This window comes from Carcharodon carcharias, chromosome 5 (assembly GCF_017639515.1).
Source record: "Carcharodon carcharias isolate sCarCar2 chromosome 5, sCarCar2.pri, whole genome shotgun sequence".
NCBI classification, from domain to species: domain Eukaryota; kingdom Metazoa; phylum Chordata; class Chondrichthyes; order Lamniformes; family Lamnidae; genus Carcharodon; species Carcharodon carcharias.
The window spans coordinates 19,498,118-19,516,588 of record NC_054471.1 but is presented as its reverse complement, the minus strand read 5'-3'; the positions used below and the strand labels follow the sequence as shown (position 1 = coordinate 19,516,588).

Genomic DNA, 18,471 nt, shown 5'->3' with positions numbered 1-18,471 from the left:
GTAGAAGTGGAAGAGGGGAAGGTGGTGGTGGAGGAACAGGGGGAGGAGGAGGAGGAGGGGAAGGTGGTAGAGGAGGAGGGGAAGGCAGGGGAGGTGGGCGAGATGGGGAAAGGGTCTTGCATGGCAGCAGGAACAGCCGGCAGTCATGATGAGAATCTGTCTACGGAGGAGGACAGGGAAAGTGGGTACAGGAGAGAGGCTGAACTGCAGCCAAGGTCTGGCGTGGGGTGGGAGCTGCTGAGTGACTCCAGGTTTGAGGCTGGTGGAGAGGCTGAGTTCCCAGTGCTGTTCCCTGGTCACTTGAGTCCAGAGAGCTGCTGCCGGTTGGTGTGTGAGCTTCTGAAACATGTCCTGTACCAGAGGCAGCAGTTACCACTCCCATATCAACAACTAGCTTTCTTCAGCAGGCGAGAATGTGGGAAGGTAAGTAAAACCACGTCGGGAATATTGTCTCTGTATGAAAGATCATAAGAAAGCAGGAGGAAACCATTTGATCCATTAAGCCTGCTCTGTCACCCAATAAAATCATTGCTGATCTGATTGTGGCTTCAACTCCACTTTCCTATCTGTCTTATCCAAAAAACCTATCTAATGCAGCCTTGAGTATATTCAATGTCCTGGCCTGCACTGCTGCAAGAAAACAGTATTATTAGGGAAATGGTGTTGGAGAAATTGATGGGATTGAAGGCTGATAAATCCCCAGGACCTAATAATCTCAATCCCAGAGTATTTAAGGAAGTGGCCCTAGAAATAGTGGATGCATTGGTGGTTATCTTCTGAGATTCTATGGACTCTGGAGCAGTTCCTACAGATTGGAGGGTAGCTAATGTAACCCCACTATTTAAAAAGGGTGGTAGAGAGAAAACAGGGAATTATAGACCAGTCAGCCTGACGTCAGTAGTGGGGAAAATTCTAGAGTCCATTATAAAAGATTTAATAGCTGAGCACTTGGAAAACAGTGGCAGAATCGGACAGAGTTAGCATGGATTTACGAAAGGGAAATCATGCTTGACAAATCTACTGGAAATATTCGAGGATGTAACTAGTAGAGTTGATGAGGGGGAGCCAGTGGATGTGGTTTATTTGGACTTTCAGAAGGCTTTCGACAAAGTCCCACATAAGAGATTAACGTGTAAAATTAAAGTGCATGGGTTTGGGGATAGTTTATTGAAATGGATAGAAAACTGGTTGGCAGACAGGAAACAAAGAGCAGGAACTAACGGGTCTTTTTCCGAATGGCAGGCAGTGACTAGTGGGGTAGTGCAGGGATCAGTGCTGGGACCCAGCTATTCACAATATATATTAATGATTTAGATAAGGAAACTAAATGTAATATCTCCAAATTTGCAGATGACACAAAGCTGGGTGGGAGGGTGAGCTGTGAGGAGGATGCAGAGATGCTTCAGTGTGACTTGGACAAGCTGAGTGAGTGGGCAAATGCATGGCAGATGCAGTATAATGTGGATAAATGTGAGGTTATCCACTTTGGTAGCAAAAACAAGAAGGCAGATTATTATCTGATTGGCTATAAATTGAGAGAGGGGAATGTGCAACGAAACCTGGGTGTCCTCGTACACCAGTGGCTGAAGGTAAGCATCCAGGTGCAGCAGGTGTAAAGAAGGCAAATGGTATGTTGGCCTTCATAGTGAGGGGATTCGAGTACAGGATCAGGGATGTGTTGCTGCAATTATACAGGGCCTTGGTGAGACCACACTTGGGATGTTGTGTGCAGTTTTGGTCTCCTTATCTGAGGAAGGATGTTCTTGCTATAGAGGGAGTGCAGCGAAGGTTTACCAGACTGATTCCTGGGATGGCGGGACTGACATGAGGAGAGATTGAGTTGGTTAGGATTGTATTCGCAGGAGTTGAGAAGAATGAGGGGGTTTTCATAGAAACCTATAAAATTCTAACAGAACTATACAGGGTAGATGCAGAAAGGATGTTCCTGATGGTGGAGGAGACCAGAACCAGGGGTCAGAGTCTGAGGATACAGGGTAGACCATTTAGGACTGAGATGAGGAGAAATTTCTTCACCCAGAGAGTGGTGAGCCTGTGGAATTCGCTACCACAGAAAGTAGTTGAGGCCAAAATCTTGTACTGCAGGGATCGTTGCTGGGATCCTTGCTGTTTGTAGTGTACATTAATGATTTAGACGTGAATTGTTTACAGAAGATTTAATAGCTGAGCACTTGGAAAACAGTTAGCCTGAAGGAGTTAGATATAGTTCTTGGGGCAAAAGGGATCAAAGGATAAGGAAAGAAAGCGGGAGCAGGATATTGAGTTGGCTGATCAGCCATGATCGTAATGAATGGTGGAGCAGGCTCGAAGGGCTGAATGGTCGTCTGCTGCTCCTATTTTCTATGTTTCTATGGGAGGAATGATCAGTAAGTTTGCAGATGACACGAAAATTGGTGGTGTCATAAATAGTCAGGACAAAAGCCTTCGATCACAGGACAATATAATGGGCTGGTAAGATGGGTAGAGCAGTGGCAAATGGAATATAATCCTGAGAAGTGTGAGGTGATGCATTTTGGGAGGACTAATATGGCAAGGGAATACACAATGAATGGTAGGACCCTAGGGGATACAGAGGATCAGAGGGATCTTGGTGTACATGTCTATAGGTCCCTGAAGGCAGCAGCACAGGTAGATAAGATGGTTAAGAAGGCATATGGGATGTTTGCCTTTATTAGCCGAGGCATAGAATATAAGAACAGGGAGGTTATGTTGGTGCTGTATAAAACACTAGTTATGTCACAGCTGGAGTACTGTTGGGGGGGGTCTAGTCGCCACACTATAGGAAGGATGTGATTGCACTGGAGAAGGTGCAGAGGAGATTCACCAGGATGTTGCATGGGCTGGAGCATTTCAGCTATGAAGAGATACTGGATAGGCTAGGATTGTTTTCCTTAGAGCAGAGAAGGCTGAGTGGGGACCTGATAGAGGTATTCAAAATTATGAGGGGCATAGATAGGAAGAAACTTTTCCCCTTAGCGGAGCTGTCAATATCCACGGGGCATAGATTTAAGGTAAGGGGCAGGAAATTTGAGGAAAAATTTTTTCACCCTTGAAATCTGGAACACACTGCCTGAGGGGCTGGTAGAGGCAGGAACCCTCACAGCATTTAAGTATTTAGATGAGCATTTGAAATGTCATAGCATACAGGGATTTGGACCAAGTGCTGAAAAATTGAATTAGAATAGAGAGGAGCTTGATGGCCGGCACTGACACGATGGGCCGAAGGGCCTGTTTCTGGGATGTAAAACTCAGAGCCTGAGAGTACAAATCTAAGAGTAAATCAACAGATAAGGCTAGACACTACAAAAATAATAAAAGGACAAAACCAAGTGCTCTGTATCTAAACGCACATCGTATTCGAAACAAAACAGATGAGCTGATCGCACAAATAGAAATAAATATGATCTAATTGCCATACAGAGACATGCCTACAGGATGACATAGATTGGAACCTGAATATTGAAGGGTACATATCATTCAGGAAGAAAGGAAGTTAGGAAAATGTGGAGAGGTGGCTCTGTTAATTGATAATGGTATTAGCACATTAGAAAGGGAAGACCGAAGTTCAGGAAACCAGGATGTAGAAGCAGTTTGGGTTGAGATGAAAAATGAAACAGGCAGGAAGTCACTTGTGGGAGTAATGTACAGACCCCCTAATTGTAACTATAGAGTATAAAAGAAGAGATAATGGGAGCTTGTCAGAAAGGTAAAGCATAATCATGGAGGATTTTAATCTAAATATAGACAGGAAAATTCAGATGGGCAAAGGTAGCATAGATGAGGAGTTCATAGAATGTTTCTGAGAGAGTTTCTTAGAACAGCACGTTCTGGAGCCGAGCAGGCTATACTAGGCCTGCTATTGATCAAAGAGATAGGATTAATTGATAACGTCCTAATGAAGGCACCCCTAGGTAGCGATCATAGCATGATTGAATTTTATATTTGTTTTGAGGGAGAGACGAGTGCATCCAAGACTAGTATTTTAAACTAAATAAGGGCAATTAATGAGGGTATGAAAGCAGAGCTAGCTAAAGTGAACTGACGAATAAGGTTAAGGGATAGGTCAATAGAGGTTCAGTGGCAGACATTTAAAGGGATATTTCAAAATACACAGAATATTTACATTCCAATGAGAAAGAAAAATTCCAAGGGGAGGGCCCACCATCCGTGGTTAACTAAAAAAGTTAAAGATAGTATTAAACGTAAAGAAAAAGCAGATAATTGTGCAAAGATGGGTGGCAGGTCAGAAGGCTGGAAGGAATATAAAGAACACAAAGAATGACAAAAAGATTAAGCCAGAGGGAAAAATCAGAGTACGAGAGAAAGCTAGCTAGTGACAAAGACATAGTAAGAGTTTCTATGGATGTTTAAATAAGAAGAGTTAACAAAGTGAGCGTTGGTCCTATAGAAAGTGCACCTGGGGAATTGATAATGGAAAGTATGGAGATGGCAGATAAATTAGACAGGGATTTTGCTTTGGTCTTCATTATAATTTCACAACTTTTCACTTTATACATTAATGATCTAGGTGAAAGAACTGAGGGCATCCTGGCTAACTTTGCAGATGATACAAAGATAGGTGGAGGGGCAGGTAGTATTGAGGAGGCGGGGAGGCTGCAAAAGGATTTGGACAGGTTAGAATGGGCAAAGGAGTGGCAGATGGAATACAACGTGGGCAAGTGTGAGGTCATGCACTTTGGTAGGAAGAATAGAGGCATAGACTATTTTCTAAATGGGGAGAGAATTCAGAAATCTGGAGTGCAAAGGGACTTGGGAGTCCTAGTCCAGGATTCTCTTAAGGTTAACTTGCAGGTTGAGTCGGTAGTTAGGAAGGCAAATGCAATGTTGGCATTTATTTCGAGAGGACTAGGATATAAAAGCACTGATGTGCTGCTGAGGCTTTATAAGGCTCTGGTCAAACCACATGTAGAATATTGTGAGCAACTTTGGGCCCCATATCTCAGGAATGATGTTCTGGCCCTGGAGAGAGTCCAGCAGAGGTTCACGAGAACGATCCCAGGAATGAAAGTCTTAACGTATGAGGAACGTTTGAGGACTCTGGGTCTATATTCAATGGAGTTTTGAAGGATAAGGGGGGATCTGATTGAAACTTACAGAATACTGAAAGGCCTGGATAGAGTGGACGTGGGGAAGATGTTTACATTAGTAGGAGAGACTAGGACCCGAGGGCAGAGCCTCAGAGTAAAGTGAAGACCTTTTAGAACAAAGCTGAGGAGAAACTTCTTTAGCCAGAGAGTGGTGAATCTATGGAAATCATTGCCACAGAAGGCTGTGGAGGCCAGGTCATTGAGTGTACTTAAGACCGAGATAGATAGGTTCTTGATTGGTAAGGAGATCAAAGGTTACGGGGAGAAGGCGGGAGAATGGGATTGAGAAACTTATCAGCCATGGTTGAATGGTGGAGCAGACTCGATGGGCCAAATGGCCTAATTTCTGCTCCTATGTCTTATGATCTTATGGTTTCATGGCTACCGTGCTCGAAAGTCATGCGGGGACTATCAATAAATTAGTTGAAATAGGGAAAGATATTTCAGACGAAGCGAGCAGAAATGATGTATGCAGCACCTATGGATCTTGGGCACTGGAACAAGCCCGAGAGAAGGTAAGACAGATTAATGAAGGGGTAGTTCCTTTATGGGTAACTAATAAGCATTTATTGAATCTCTCACGACACAAGAATCATGACTTGACCGGTTGCCAGCTCAGAGGTTTGACACGTGTATATAGAATGAATGTTGAATGTATAGTGAATAGTAACATGCTAATAGGCATTAGTAATATCTGTCATACCTATGTCAACACCCAGCAGGACATTATATAGAGTAGAAAATATTGAGGCAAAGGGGAATGAACAGATTGGCACAGCAGATGTGGGTTGCGCCTGGGTTTTTCACCATGGCAGCTAAAATAGCTTCACAATGTCTGCTTGGTCAGCGACATAACCCAGGCAAGACGCCCACAGTGACTGCTGGTACGGGAACCCAGCCATGGGGCCCGTTTGTACAACTACAAATGGACTTTATACAAATGCCTAAATGTATGGGATATAATTATGTTTTAGTTCTAGTATGTTTGTTCTCACGATGGGTGGAGGGGTATCCCACCCGACGAAATGATGCTGTTGTTGTAAAATTGTTGTTGCGTGAATACATACCCAGGTTTGGGATACCAGAGGTTTTATCGAGTGATAATGGGCCTCATTTTACTGCTAAAGTGATAAAGGAACTGCTGAAGGCCTTACAATGCACCCATCACCTTTCCTGCCCATACCACCCCCAGTCTACTGGGGTGGTGGAAAGAAAAAAAGCTCAGAAAAAGCCCACCATTGAAGACTGCTATCAATACCAGCCAGGGGACCTAGTCCTGGTAAAGACCTATTTGGAACCTCGATGGGAGGGACCTTTCCAAGTCCTGCTCACCACCCATTCAGCTGTGAAAGTTGAAGGACGACCCTTGTGGATACACACATCACACGTCAAGTGGATGCTGATCTCGGATGAAGTGCTTGTGCAGGAACATTAACTGAGCCGTCAGAATGCTGACTCTGATTTGGATCCTGTCCTGCGTTGTCCTTGCTTGGGCATGGCTTACCAATTCTGCGGTTCAACGAATGCAGGCCGTAGCCTCGCAAGTTAATTGGACTAAATGTTGGATTTGTACTCATTTTCCTGTTAACCCCTCCTCCTCCTCCTCAGAGATGCATTTTTTTGGCTTTCCCCTCAGATTCTACGTGGTCCCTAGGTAAGACAGGGGCCCTCATTCATCGAATGCCCATTTGGAGACGGGAGCCCGTTTTTGTGGTTGTTAAGGGGCCGGCTTGGCTACGCGTCAGGAGAAATTATACCAAGGGTAGCGTTAATTCACATGTACCTCATGGAGTATAAGTTCGATTTTGTAAATTGTTTTAGCTTTCTGACCTTGTATATTAAAGTTTTTTTGTTCAAAATCCGTGGAATTTTATGGCTTTATTATATTAGCAAGTGTCTTGCATCTCAGACTTAGTCTATGTTAAACAACATATTGGTCCCTAACCAGATCTCACCAACAAATTAAGGGTCTGGCCAAGGATCATAACATAAATTGGGATCTTGTCCAGGATTTCAAATCCACAGACAAATACATACTGATACTTGCTGGGATTAAGGTTGATAAGATTTCCAAGGTGAAATTTCTACTATACTGAATTTCTGCTATACTTTGGCAATTGCTAAGACTTTTCTGGAGAGGGAAGGTTTATCCCTGAGTGCTTTGTAACAATTAACTGAGGCTTAGGTTAATTGCACTAGCAAAAGAGTTACAGTTAAAAGTAGGAGCTAAAAAAGCAGAAATAATTGAGGTAATAGTACAGTATTTGGGATTAGAAGAAGAAAAACTTAATCCAGATCACAATTGGTTTGCAGGTGAAGCAGCTTGAGATGGAAAAAGAAATGAAAAGGCTTGAACTTGAACTCCAGAGAAAGAATTAAGCAAAAGAGCAAGAAGAAAGAGCAAAAGAAATGGAAATGCCAAAGCTTGAACTTGATTTTCGAAGACAGAGATCAGATACCATGAACTGGCTAGAGAACAATTTAGGTTACGCAGTGAAAGAGAGTCTAGCAGTTCGGATGAGGAATTGAGTCCATTCTGAGCTTTGATATGACAGACTCCTTGTTTATTGTCTAAGTTCACTGAAGACGGAGTTGAGGGATATTTTATCTCGTTTGAAAAGGTGGTTCCAAAGCTGAGTGGCAAAAGACATATGGACTCTCATTTTACAAAGTGTCTTGTTTGGGAAGCTATGGATGTGTATTCTAGCCTTTCAGAAGAACAATCTTCAGATTATGAGGTAGTTAAAACTGCAGTACTTAATGCTTATAAGCTTGTCCCTGAAGCATATCTTTTGAAATTTCAAACTTCAAAGAAAAGACCAAATGAAATGTTTGTAGAATTGCTGCTGTGGGACCAGTGGTTTCCATCCCTGAAGTTAGAGCAAAATTTTGAGAACATGAGGAGGCTAATGATATGGGAAGAATTCCAAAATAACACCCAATAACTATTAGGTGACACCTGGACGACCATAATGTTTCTAAAGAAGCAGCAGTTCTGACTGATGGGTATGATATATCAAACAGGCAGCTAGGGGGAAGTAGATCTCCAGCTGTAAACCCACGGGGAAGTTGGAGGAACAGGAAAGAGTCTAACTTTATGGAGGAAGTAGAAGATGTTCCAGTCAAGAAAAATTATAGTGTAGAGGATAAGGATGATGTAAAGAAACCAGTATGCTTTATTGCTATAAGACCGGGCATCTCAAAAGTCCATTGTTAGAAACTGAATGGTAAACCGGTGGCAGTAATAATGCTTAAGAAGTCTTTAGGAAAGGCTGTACCAGAAAAGGAAATGAGTGGCACTGGTGCAAGTGTCAGAGACTTCCACAGAGAAAGTTGCACCAGAAAGTGAAACTTGTGAGAAACCCAATGCTACTAATGTTTTTTTACAGAAGGAGTAGATAGAACTAAACAAGAATACAAGATTATATTGGAAGGAGAGGTCACTCCATTTTGTCCAAAAAATGGCCCAGAAAAATTGTTATCCTGAGAGATACTGGCTCAGCTCAGAGCTTTTTACTAGCAAAGGATTTGGACCTTTCCTCAGAAAGTTCACTGAATTGGAATGTATTAATACAGGGTACTGAGGGTAAATGTGTGTCTTACCCATTGCATAAAGTAAATTGAAGTTATGCTCTGATAAAGGGATCTTGTGTTATTGGAATTGTTCCAAAATTACCTACTAAAACTGTAGGCTTTATATTGGGTAATGATATAGCGGACAGTGCAGTTTTTCCACACTAAGATGAAAGCAAAATACTGCAGATGCTGGAAATCTGAAACAAAAACAGAAAAGGCTGGAAAAACTCAGCAGCATCTGTGAAGAGCAAAACAGAGTTAATGTCTCGATTCCGTATGACTCTTCTTCAGAGCTAAAGGGAAGTACAAATATGATGAAATTTATACTGTTTAAGGAGGGTGGAGCAGGTGAAGCTGGATAGAAGGCCAGCGATAGGTAGGGGCAAAGGAGAGATTGACAAAGATGTCATGGACAAAAGGGCATATGGGTGTTAATGGTAGTAGTAAGGGCTAAAGGAGGTGCTGATGGTGGCATTAAGGTAAGAAAGCAGAATGTGATAATAGCAGGACAAGGATAAGCAGTCTGAAAAGAACAACATGAACAAGTGACAGACGGCCCTTCAGGTGGGGCGGGGGGAGGGGATGGCAGTGGGAAAAAAGATCGAAAATAGAATAAAAGGTGGGGAGAAACCTTTGAATAAAAATGAAAATAAAAAATAAGTGGCTAAAAATTTTAAAATAAAAATTAATATTGAAAAAAGGGGTGAGGATAGAGGAGAGAGTTCATGGTCTGAGTTGTTGAACTCAATATTCAGTCCGGAAGGCTGTAAAGTGCCTAATCAGAAGATGAGGTGTTGTTCCTCCAGTTTGCGTTGGGCTTCACTGGCACATTGCAAGGACGGACATGTGGGCATGAGAGCTGGGTGGTGTGTTGAAATGGCAAGCGACAGGAGAGTCTGGGTCATGCTTGCGGACAGACCAAAGGTGTTCTACAAAGCGGTCACCCAGTCTGCGTTTGGTCTCTCCAATGTAGAGACCACATTGGGAGCAGTGAACGAAGTACACCAAACTGAAGGAGGCCACACCCTGCTTCCTGTAAGGACTGCATCCCATCCTCTCAGTTCCTTCGCCTTCGTCGCATCTGTTCCAATGGTGCCGCTTTCCAAAACGGTGCTTCTGACATGTCTTCCTTCTTCCTTAACCGAGGTTCCTCATCCACTGTGGTTGACAGAGCCCTCAACTATGGCTGACCCATCTACCACGCCTCTGCCCTCACATCTTCCTTTCCTTCCCAGAACCATGATAGGGTCCCCCTTGTCCTCACTTTTCACCCCTCTGGGACACCCTGGTCCACTCCTTCATCAACCCCAACACCTCATCCCCTTCCCATGCAATTGCAAAAGGTACAGCACCTCCCCCTTTACATCCTCACCGTCCAAGGGCCAAACACTCCTTTCAGGTGAAGCAGCGCTTCACTTGCACTTCCTTCAATTTGGTCCACTGCATTCGCTGCTCCCAATGTGGTCTCCTCTACATTGGAGAGACCAAACACAGACTGGGTGACCGATTTGCAAAACACCTTCGGTCTGTCCACAAACATGACCCAGACTCTCCTGTCGCTTGCCATTTCAACACACCACCCTGCTCTCATGCCCACATGTCCGTCCTTGGCCTGCTGCAATGTTCCAGTGAAGCTCAACGCAAACTGGAGGAACAGCACCTCATCTACCGACTAGGCACTTTACAGCCTTCCGGACTGAATATTGAGTACAACAACTTCAGACCATGAACTCTCTCCTCCATCTTCACCCCTTTTTTACCCCCTGTTTTCAATATTCATTTTTATTTTCAATTTTTTTAAATCCACTTATTTTTATTTATTTTCATTTTTATTCACTTATTCATTGTTTTATCCCAACTTTTTATCCTATTTTCGATCTTTTACCCCACCCCACAAGGCCCATCTTTCACTTGTTCATGTTGCTCTTTCCAGAGTGCTTACCTTTGTCCTGCTATTATCCACATTCTGCTTTCTTATCTTAATGGCCCCATCAGCACCTTCTTTAGCCAGTAACACTATCACTAACACCCCTATGTCCTTTTGTCCATGACATCTTTGTCAATCTCTCCTTTGCCCCCACCTATAGCTTACCTTCCATCCAGCTTCACCTGCTCCACCCCCCTCCTCCCTTAACCAGTATAAACTTCATCACATTTCTACTTCCCTGTAGCTCTGAAGAAGAGTCATACGGACTCGAAACATTAACTCTTGTTTTTCTCTCCACACGTGCTGTTAGACCTGCTGAGTTTTTCCACAACCTGGGATGGGATGTCACCATTCTGAAGTTGTTCCTGTGAATAAAAACTCCTTGCCCAATTGTCATCCAGTTGAGTGAAGAACTGATGCATGTAACAATACTGATGTATCAACCTCAATAATGGACAGTGCAGAAGCAGCAGAAGTGCCCGCAGAATGAAGAATTGTCAACGGAAAGGAATTAAAACAAAAATGATCTGCGAGGGTCAATGACTGGACACTGAATTACAAGTGCTTGCCAATGTTGATAGACAGGGTACATCAGCAGGTATCCAGGGAGATAGACAGTTTGCAAAAGACCATTTAAAGCCCTCAGAGGAGTGGAATGATGTGGCTCATGAATAGCGTGAAAGAGTTGAAGTATTGGAAAGAAAAATAAAAGTCCAGAGTGAGGAAGTGGTTGATATTATTCAAAGAGAATTAAATAAGACCTGTTTGGAATGGGATCAGGAGAAACTACTTGATCTTAAATTGTTCAAGGATCAAACCAAGCAGGAATACCAAACCCTTTGTGTGAACATAAAAAGCATCTCAATAACATCCTTGAAATGGTTGAAAAAAATTTTGATCAGAGAAATTAGCTATTGGTGCGCAAAGAAGCTATTTTAACCTTATTACCTCGAAATGAGATATTACCAAACTTGGGTTTGGAAAATGAGCTAAGTTATGCCTACAGGTAACTGAGAGGATGATAATTGGACTGTGGACTTAAATTAAACATTCTTTGCTGAGTTAAAGACCAGGAATAAAGGGGAAAAATGCAAGCTCTGAGTCATGATAATTCTATGATGTTTAAATTCTGCTAATTCTACTTGTTACATGTATTGGTTTTTGTTTTAGTTAAACCTTCGTAAATTTATAATACAATATGTGTAATTGTGGAACAAAATGAAAAGATTATTTGTATAGAATATAATAAGCTATTTGTTAGAAATGTTTGTAAAGAAATTGTAAAGAAACCTTCAATGTAGCGAAGCTTTCTTTCTTCCAAATGGAAAGGTGTTATGAAACTTAACTTGTTGAGTGCAAAGGTCGGGAACTCCAGGTCCTGATGGACTATGGACTTCATGCACATGCGCAGGCAGGGAGCAGACTGCACATGCGCAGGCAGGGAGCAGACTGCACATGCGCAGGCAGGGAGCAGACTGCACATGCGCAGGCAGGGAGCAGACTGCACATGCGCAGGCAGGGAGCAGACTGCACATGCGCAGTTCAGCATCTTTGCTTTCTTCAGGCCCAGGACAGGCCCTGTACCTGGAGGAAAAATAAGGGCATGAAAACCTGAGTCAGTTGACAGGGTGCAGAGTGCCATAGCCAGCAAGTGTCCCAGGGAGAGGTCCCAAAAAAAAGTCGCAGTGTTACGGTCAGGGGAGAAGCGAACTGAGCTTCTTTATCCTCTCCCTGCCTGTCTGTAAGCAGAGATGTTTTGGAATTATTTTTAAAGTCGGCTGTGGTCTAATCTTATAGGTAACACACAGCAAACTCTCATTATGATTAACTCAGAGGTTAGTTTATTTCAAATTCAAACCTGAGGTGGAATGCAATTGTTTGCAACCTCTCACACACATATACATTAAGGAGTATAGAAAAGAGGAAATTTTTACAACTATGGATAACAACAGTTAAAGAACCACAGAAATGAATAATAGTTCAGGTGATTTCCAGAGTCCTAGAAGGCAAAATCCAGACGGTGTTTCTTTTGTGGCGGATTTCAGTCCAGATGAGCTCCTGGTTGGAGACAGCAACACAAAAATCCTTGAAACAGATGATGATGCTGCACAATGGGGTTTCTGTGCTTAGTCTGCTTAGCAGGCGATGGTCACAGACATTTAAAATCAAACAGGCTTCAAAGAGTTGAGACACGTTGATCAGCTGCTTGGTCAGTTGGCAGTCCTGCTGTAGCTCTGTTCGATTAGTTGCTAACCACGTCTCTCTCTCTCTTTCATGCCAGAGGAGGACCACATCAGGAGCATGAAGCCTGGTGGCCCAGCTGTGTACCTGATGACTTACAGAGAGCAGAGAAGACAGAGGAGAGAGCGACTGAAGCTCCTGGCCATGCAAAGACAGGAGCAGCAACCTCAGAAAGCAGTGGTTGCTGGGGCTCACACACACGCTGCCAACGAGCGACAGCGAGCCATGGCTAGTTGGCAAACTGAGGGTTTCTCAGTTCTCAACAGAAGGTAGAGACTTCAGAAATGGTTATTTGGGTCTTGTGACCTCCGTCCACAAGGCTTTCAAAAGTGTTGTTTATAATATCAATACTATGTTGTTTATAGTGACAATATCCAAGCTGGGGCTGACAAGTGGCAAGTAACATTTGCGCCACATAAGTGTCAGGCAATGGCCATCTCCATCAAGAGAGAATCCAACCATTTTCCTTGATGTTCAATGGCATTACCATCACTGAATCCCCCACTATCAACATCCTGGGGGTTACCATTGACCAGAAACTGAACTGGACTAGCCATATAAATACTGTGGCTACAAGAGCAGGTCAGAGGCTAGGAATCATGCAACGAGTAACTTACCTCCTTATTCCTCAAAGCCTGTCCACCATCTACAAGGCACAAGTCAGGAGTGTGATGGAATACCCATCACTTGCCTGGATGAGTGCAGCTCCCACAACATTCAGGAAGCTTGACATCATTCAGGACACAACAGCTGCTTGATTGGCACCACATCCACAAACATTCACTCCCTCCAACACCGACGCACAGTAGCAGCAGTGTGTACCATCGACAAGATACACTGCAGGAATTCACCAAGGCTCCTTCGACAGCACCTTCCAAACCCACGGTCACTACCATCTAGAAGGACAAGGGCAGCAGATAGTTGGGAACACCACCACCACCTGGAGGTTCCCCTCCAAGTCACTCACCATCCTGACTTGGAAATATATCGCCATTCCTTCACTGTTGCTGGGTCAAAATCCTGGAACTCCCTTCCTGACAGCACCGTGGGTGTACCTACACCACATGGACTGCAGTGGTTCAAGAAGGCAGCTCACCACCACTTCTCAAAGGCAACTAGAGAAGGGCAATAAATGCTGCTCCAGCCAGCAACGCCCACATCAATGAATGAAAAAAATCTGGTTTCTGGGTCTGGCCTTTGTTTTATGGCTTATAACGTCCCAGTCGTTAACCTATGAAAGAGTTGCCATCCATGTCGAGGATCTTGTTTTGGGAGAGCCATTGTCTAGGCAGATCCTATGACTCTGCTAGAGGGGTAAGCTTATCAGGATGCAAATAGTCTCAAACTGTCCCCTCAATGGTTCCCTTTTGAAATGGACCTGGGCAGTCCCAGGTGTGAGCTGGGTCTGTTAACAACTCTGTAGGGATAATGAGTTTCAATCTCTACGAATCCCTGGGTTTTGTGATTATAATGTCCTTACATTAGGGTGCGAGATTCCGTAATGATGAGAGGGGGATGCTTTTGTTTTTCTGGCTTCTGTTGGATGCTTCCAGAACAAAGAGCCAATCCTGTGGTCATGTGACTTGTAGCAGCCATCTTGTTGAGCAGGAAGCCCATTTTAAAAATACGCCAAAAAAGAATAAAGTCTGATGTACACAGTTTTGATTTTTTTCATGGCTGGTGTTATATCAAAAAGACAAGGGGCAAAGGGGATAGAAACAGGTCCGAGTTAAGTTAAGAAAAAAGAAAGGGACAGAGAAAAAGGCTCCAAGTGAGAGAAAGAGCTGAGGGGAGCAGACTAAGTAAAGAGGGCCACTGGGGCAAAGGTACCCCTTTGGAGCAGTAGTGTTCTGTTTGGCATAGTCAAAGAGCTGAAATTGTGCTTGTGATTCTTGTGGCTTGGTGTTTGAGTGTACTTAGGAATCCAGGGTTCAGAAGGTGAGATTGAAACACTGCAAGGTGGGCAGTCATTGAAGCCGTCCGAGTTGGAGCAACCTTTGGAGAGAATTCCAAGGCGAGGCCTTTGAAGATGAAGATTGGAAACCCTCGTCAGAAAGACAGAGTTTCAGTGAGATTGGGTGACTCACAGTGTGACTAATGTTTGGGAAGGTTGTTGCAAAGTCCATGAAATCTGTTTTGGTTGCATGTGTCATTTATTGTGTATGTGGTGTATCCAGCCAGTTCGCCTGTTAATTCACATGCACCTCACTTACCCTAAATGTTAGAGTATAAGATAAATATTACAAATTGTTTTATCTTTCTGACCCAGTAAAGTTGATTTTGTTTTGTTTGTTCAAATCGCATGGCATCTTGTGGCGTTGTTCTATTAGTGTCTTGAATCTCAAATTTTGTCCACTTTAAACAAAGCATTATTTATCCCCAACCGGATCTCACGAACAACTTGGAGGCCTGGTCAATGATCGTAACATTCCTCATCTCTAGTTTTAGCTCTTTCAAGCTTTAACCGGCACAAACTCAGGAATTTGCGGCCCACATTCTATCCCAAACTAACTCCCATCTCTCTACACTCTCCAACCTCCATGTTCTTCCCCGACTCCCCCCCCCCACCCCACAGAACCCTCCTTTCAAAATCCTTGTAATTGTTTAAAATGTCCTCCAAGGCCTTAATCTACCTTCCTCTGCAACCGTTTTTTTTTTAATTCTTTCAAAGGATTTGGAAGTCACTGGCAAGGTCAGCATTTGTTACCCATACCTATATTGCCTTTGAACTGAGTGGCTATGTCAGATGGCAGTTAAGAGTCAACCACATTGCCGTGGGTCTGGAGTCACATGTAGAGCAGACCAGGTAAGGGTGGCAGATTTAACCATATTATGGCTGCTATATAAAGCCCAAATTGTTTGGCTAGAAGTGCATATCTGAAAGAGAAAATGAATCTTCTCTTTGTCTTGACTGTCATATTGATGTTCATCACAATCTAGCAGATTTGGGGTAATTACCATCAGCCATGGCTCAATTGGTAGCATTCTCACCTGAGCTATAGGTCTGGTTGAAGTCCCAATCCAGGACTTGAGCAAATTAAGATTGACACACCAGTGCAGAACTAAGGGAGTGCTACACTTTGAAGGTACCATTTTTCAGATCAACGCTAAACAAGGCCCCAATTCTCCTGGGGTAGATGGCATTATTTTGAAGAAAAGCAGGCGAGTTTCCCATGGCATGCTGGCCATTTTTTATCCCCAATCAACATCACAAAAACAGACAATCTGGTCATTATCACATTGCTGTTTGCAGAAGCTGCTGTGTGAAAATTGCCTGCTGCGTTTCCTGCATTACAACAAGAACTACACTTCAAAAGTACCTCATTGGCTGTAAAATACACAGAGGCATCCAGTGGTTATGAAGAGCAGAATATAAATGCAAATATTTTTATTTTTGGGACCCCTACATTGAATTCAAGTTTTTTCACTTAACATGGTGGAGTTTGAAATCACGATTTCTGGGCTGGTCATCTCATATTGTAACCACCACGTTGCTGTACCCCAATCATTTTCTCCCCATCATAATGCTCTGATAGGGCAATAAAATCTTGTTACATTTCTTAAGATGTGGATCATGTCACCTTACACTTAATGCCTCTGCCCAGTGTGGATGTTGGGAAATGTTTAAACTAACTTGGTGGGTGATGGAAACAAAGAGGTAGCACGAGAGAGGAAAAACAAGGCCCAAGGATTGTGAGGGCTGAATCAGACAGTGAATCACCTTCGGATTGCCACTCCGCTCCTATATACTTAACTTCACTGGAGCTCCACATTTCTCACCCAGACTTCCGAAATGGGACCTCCTGAGAAAGGTGCAACCTACCTGCTCCTGGAGTAGTTCCCTCCTAGATTAGGAGTGTTGGCAGGAGCCGAGCCAGGCCCACCTTTCTACAGCACTAGCTGCTGTATACCGGCAAACGTCCCGAAGCCACTGACAAGCTAGGAGAGGTGGTGAGTCGGTGAGGGGTCAGGTGGTAGATGGATGGGTGAGGGGGGTAAGATGGCTGTTAAGTGGGTGAGGGAGAGGGGAGACAGGGGGATAGTCAATGTTGGGCGGGGGGGGGGGGGGGCGCAACAGGGGTGGGTGGGAATAGTCAGGGGGTCAGTAGTATAGTTACCCAGGGTTAGAACTGGTTTTGATCCTTATAACTTTTCCTGAGTAACTATTCTGGCAAGTTGGAACCATCCAAAGTCTCTGATTTAAATCAGTTTTGGTGAGGAGGAGCAGGGAGTTTCCAGATGCAGGGCAATTGCCCAACAGAAGTTAAAACTTCCCAGGCAATTCCTGCAAAGTCCTTACATTGGGGCTATCGAGGGGTCTCCCAGCGTATCTTCCCAGATATGACTACCTGGAGACCAGAAGATCGGGGCCAGAGTTTTTAAATATTTATTCTTAAGATGTGAATATCACCAGCATTAATTGCCTATCCCTAATTGCCCTTAAAAAGGTGCTGCCATGAACATCAAGGAGAAATAGTTAGATTCACATTGACACTTGGAGGTGTGAAATGTTACCAGTTTTCAACCCAAGCCTGAATGTTGTCTAGTTCTCCGTGCTTAAGGGCACAGTCTGCTTCAGTAGAATTTTCTTCATCAATATGTTTCAAGTCCAGTGAGGAAGGAAGCATTGCCAGATCTGGTTTTGGGAAATGAGGTGGATCAAGTGGATCAAGTGTCAGTAGGGGAACGTTGATCATAGCTAACCTAAACCTTACGATACAATAGAAAAATACAAGGCGTAATGCAGAGCAAGAATAATTAACTGGAGAAGGGCCATTTTAGTGCAGCAAGACAGATCGATTCCAATTTACCTGGGCCAAAGACTGGCAGGAGAAACTAAGATCAATGGACTGCCTTCCAATTCATGGTTTGGATACAGTCATGAGGGGGCAAGGTAGAGCGATACCTTGAGATGATAAAAGCCATAGAATGTAAAATGAAGCAGAAAAAGGGTGCATTTGATTAATGTTAGGTTGATAATATAGATGAGAACCAGGCTGAATATAAAAAGCTCAGGAGGGGAAGTGAGCAAGGAAATAAGAGGCAAGAGAATAGAAGAAATTATTGGTAGTTAACAAGAGGGAATCCAAATGCCTGAGTAAAAGGAACGAGTGAGGCTGAATAAGGATCAAAAACGGGATATAGGTACGGGGGGAAGCTGAGGTACGAAATGAAATAGTTTGCATCTGTCTTTGCCAAGGAGGAAGATACTGCCAAAGTCATAGTGAAAGAGGTGGCATTTGAGATACTGTTGACATTAAAAAGAGAGTTAATGGGTGACTACCAGATAGTCTAGGAGAACCAGACAGGTAGTGCTAGTTTCCTGAGTGTAGGGCATTCTGTAGCCAAATCCAGGATGGTATGTTGCCTCCCTGGTAACAGGGTCAAGAATGCCACTGAGTGGCTGCAAAGCATTCTGAGGGGGAGGGAGGAAAACATGCCAGGAGCAGCAGCAAGCATATCTAAAAATAAGATGTAAACCTGGTGAAGATACAATGCAGAACTACTTATGAGCCAAATAGCAGAAGCGGCATGCAACAGACAGAGTTAGGTGATCCCACAACCAATGGATCAGATCCATGGTCTACTGTCTTGACACAT

The 18,471-nt window shown here is 43.6% G+C and overlaps 1 protein-coding gene across 6 annotated transcripts in view; it reads left to right on the top strand.

Annotated features, from left to right (window-relative positions):
* Positions 1 to 16,867, top strand: part of LOC121278417 (MAD2L1-binding protein-like) — a 37,232-nt gene extending 20,365 nt beyond the window's left edge. Inside the window, exons 1-4 of one of the 6 annotated variants that reach the window (XR_005943137.1) lie at positions 100 to 423; positions 7,440 to 7,864; positions 12,911 to 13,139; positions 15,542 to 15,617. Coding sequence is in view for 3 of the 6 variants with exons in the window: in XM_041188818.1 (XP_041044752.1) it covers positions 414 to 423; positions 12,911 to 13,139; positions 15,542 to 15,680 (378 nt within the window). In the remaining 3 variants the exon portion in view is untranslated. Of the gene's footprint in view, positions 1 to 99; positions 424 to 6,197; positions 7,248 to 7,439; positions 7,865 to 12,910; positions 13,140 to 15,541 lie in introns of those variants that run through there. The other 5 variants (XR_005943138.1, XM_041188818.1, XR_005943136.1 and 2 more) reach the window with 5 other exon arrangements.
* The last annotated feature ends 1,604 nt before the right edge of the window (positions 16,868 to 18,471 follow it).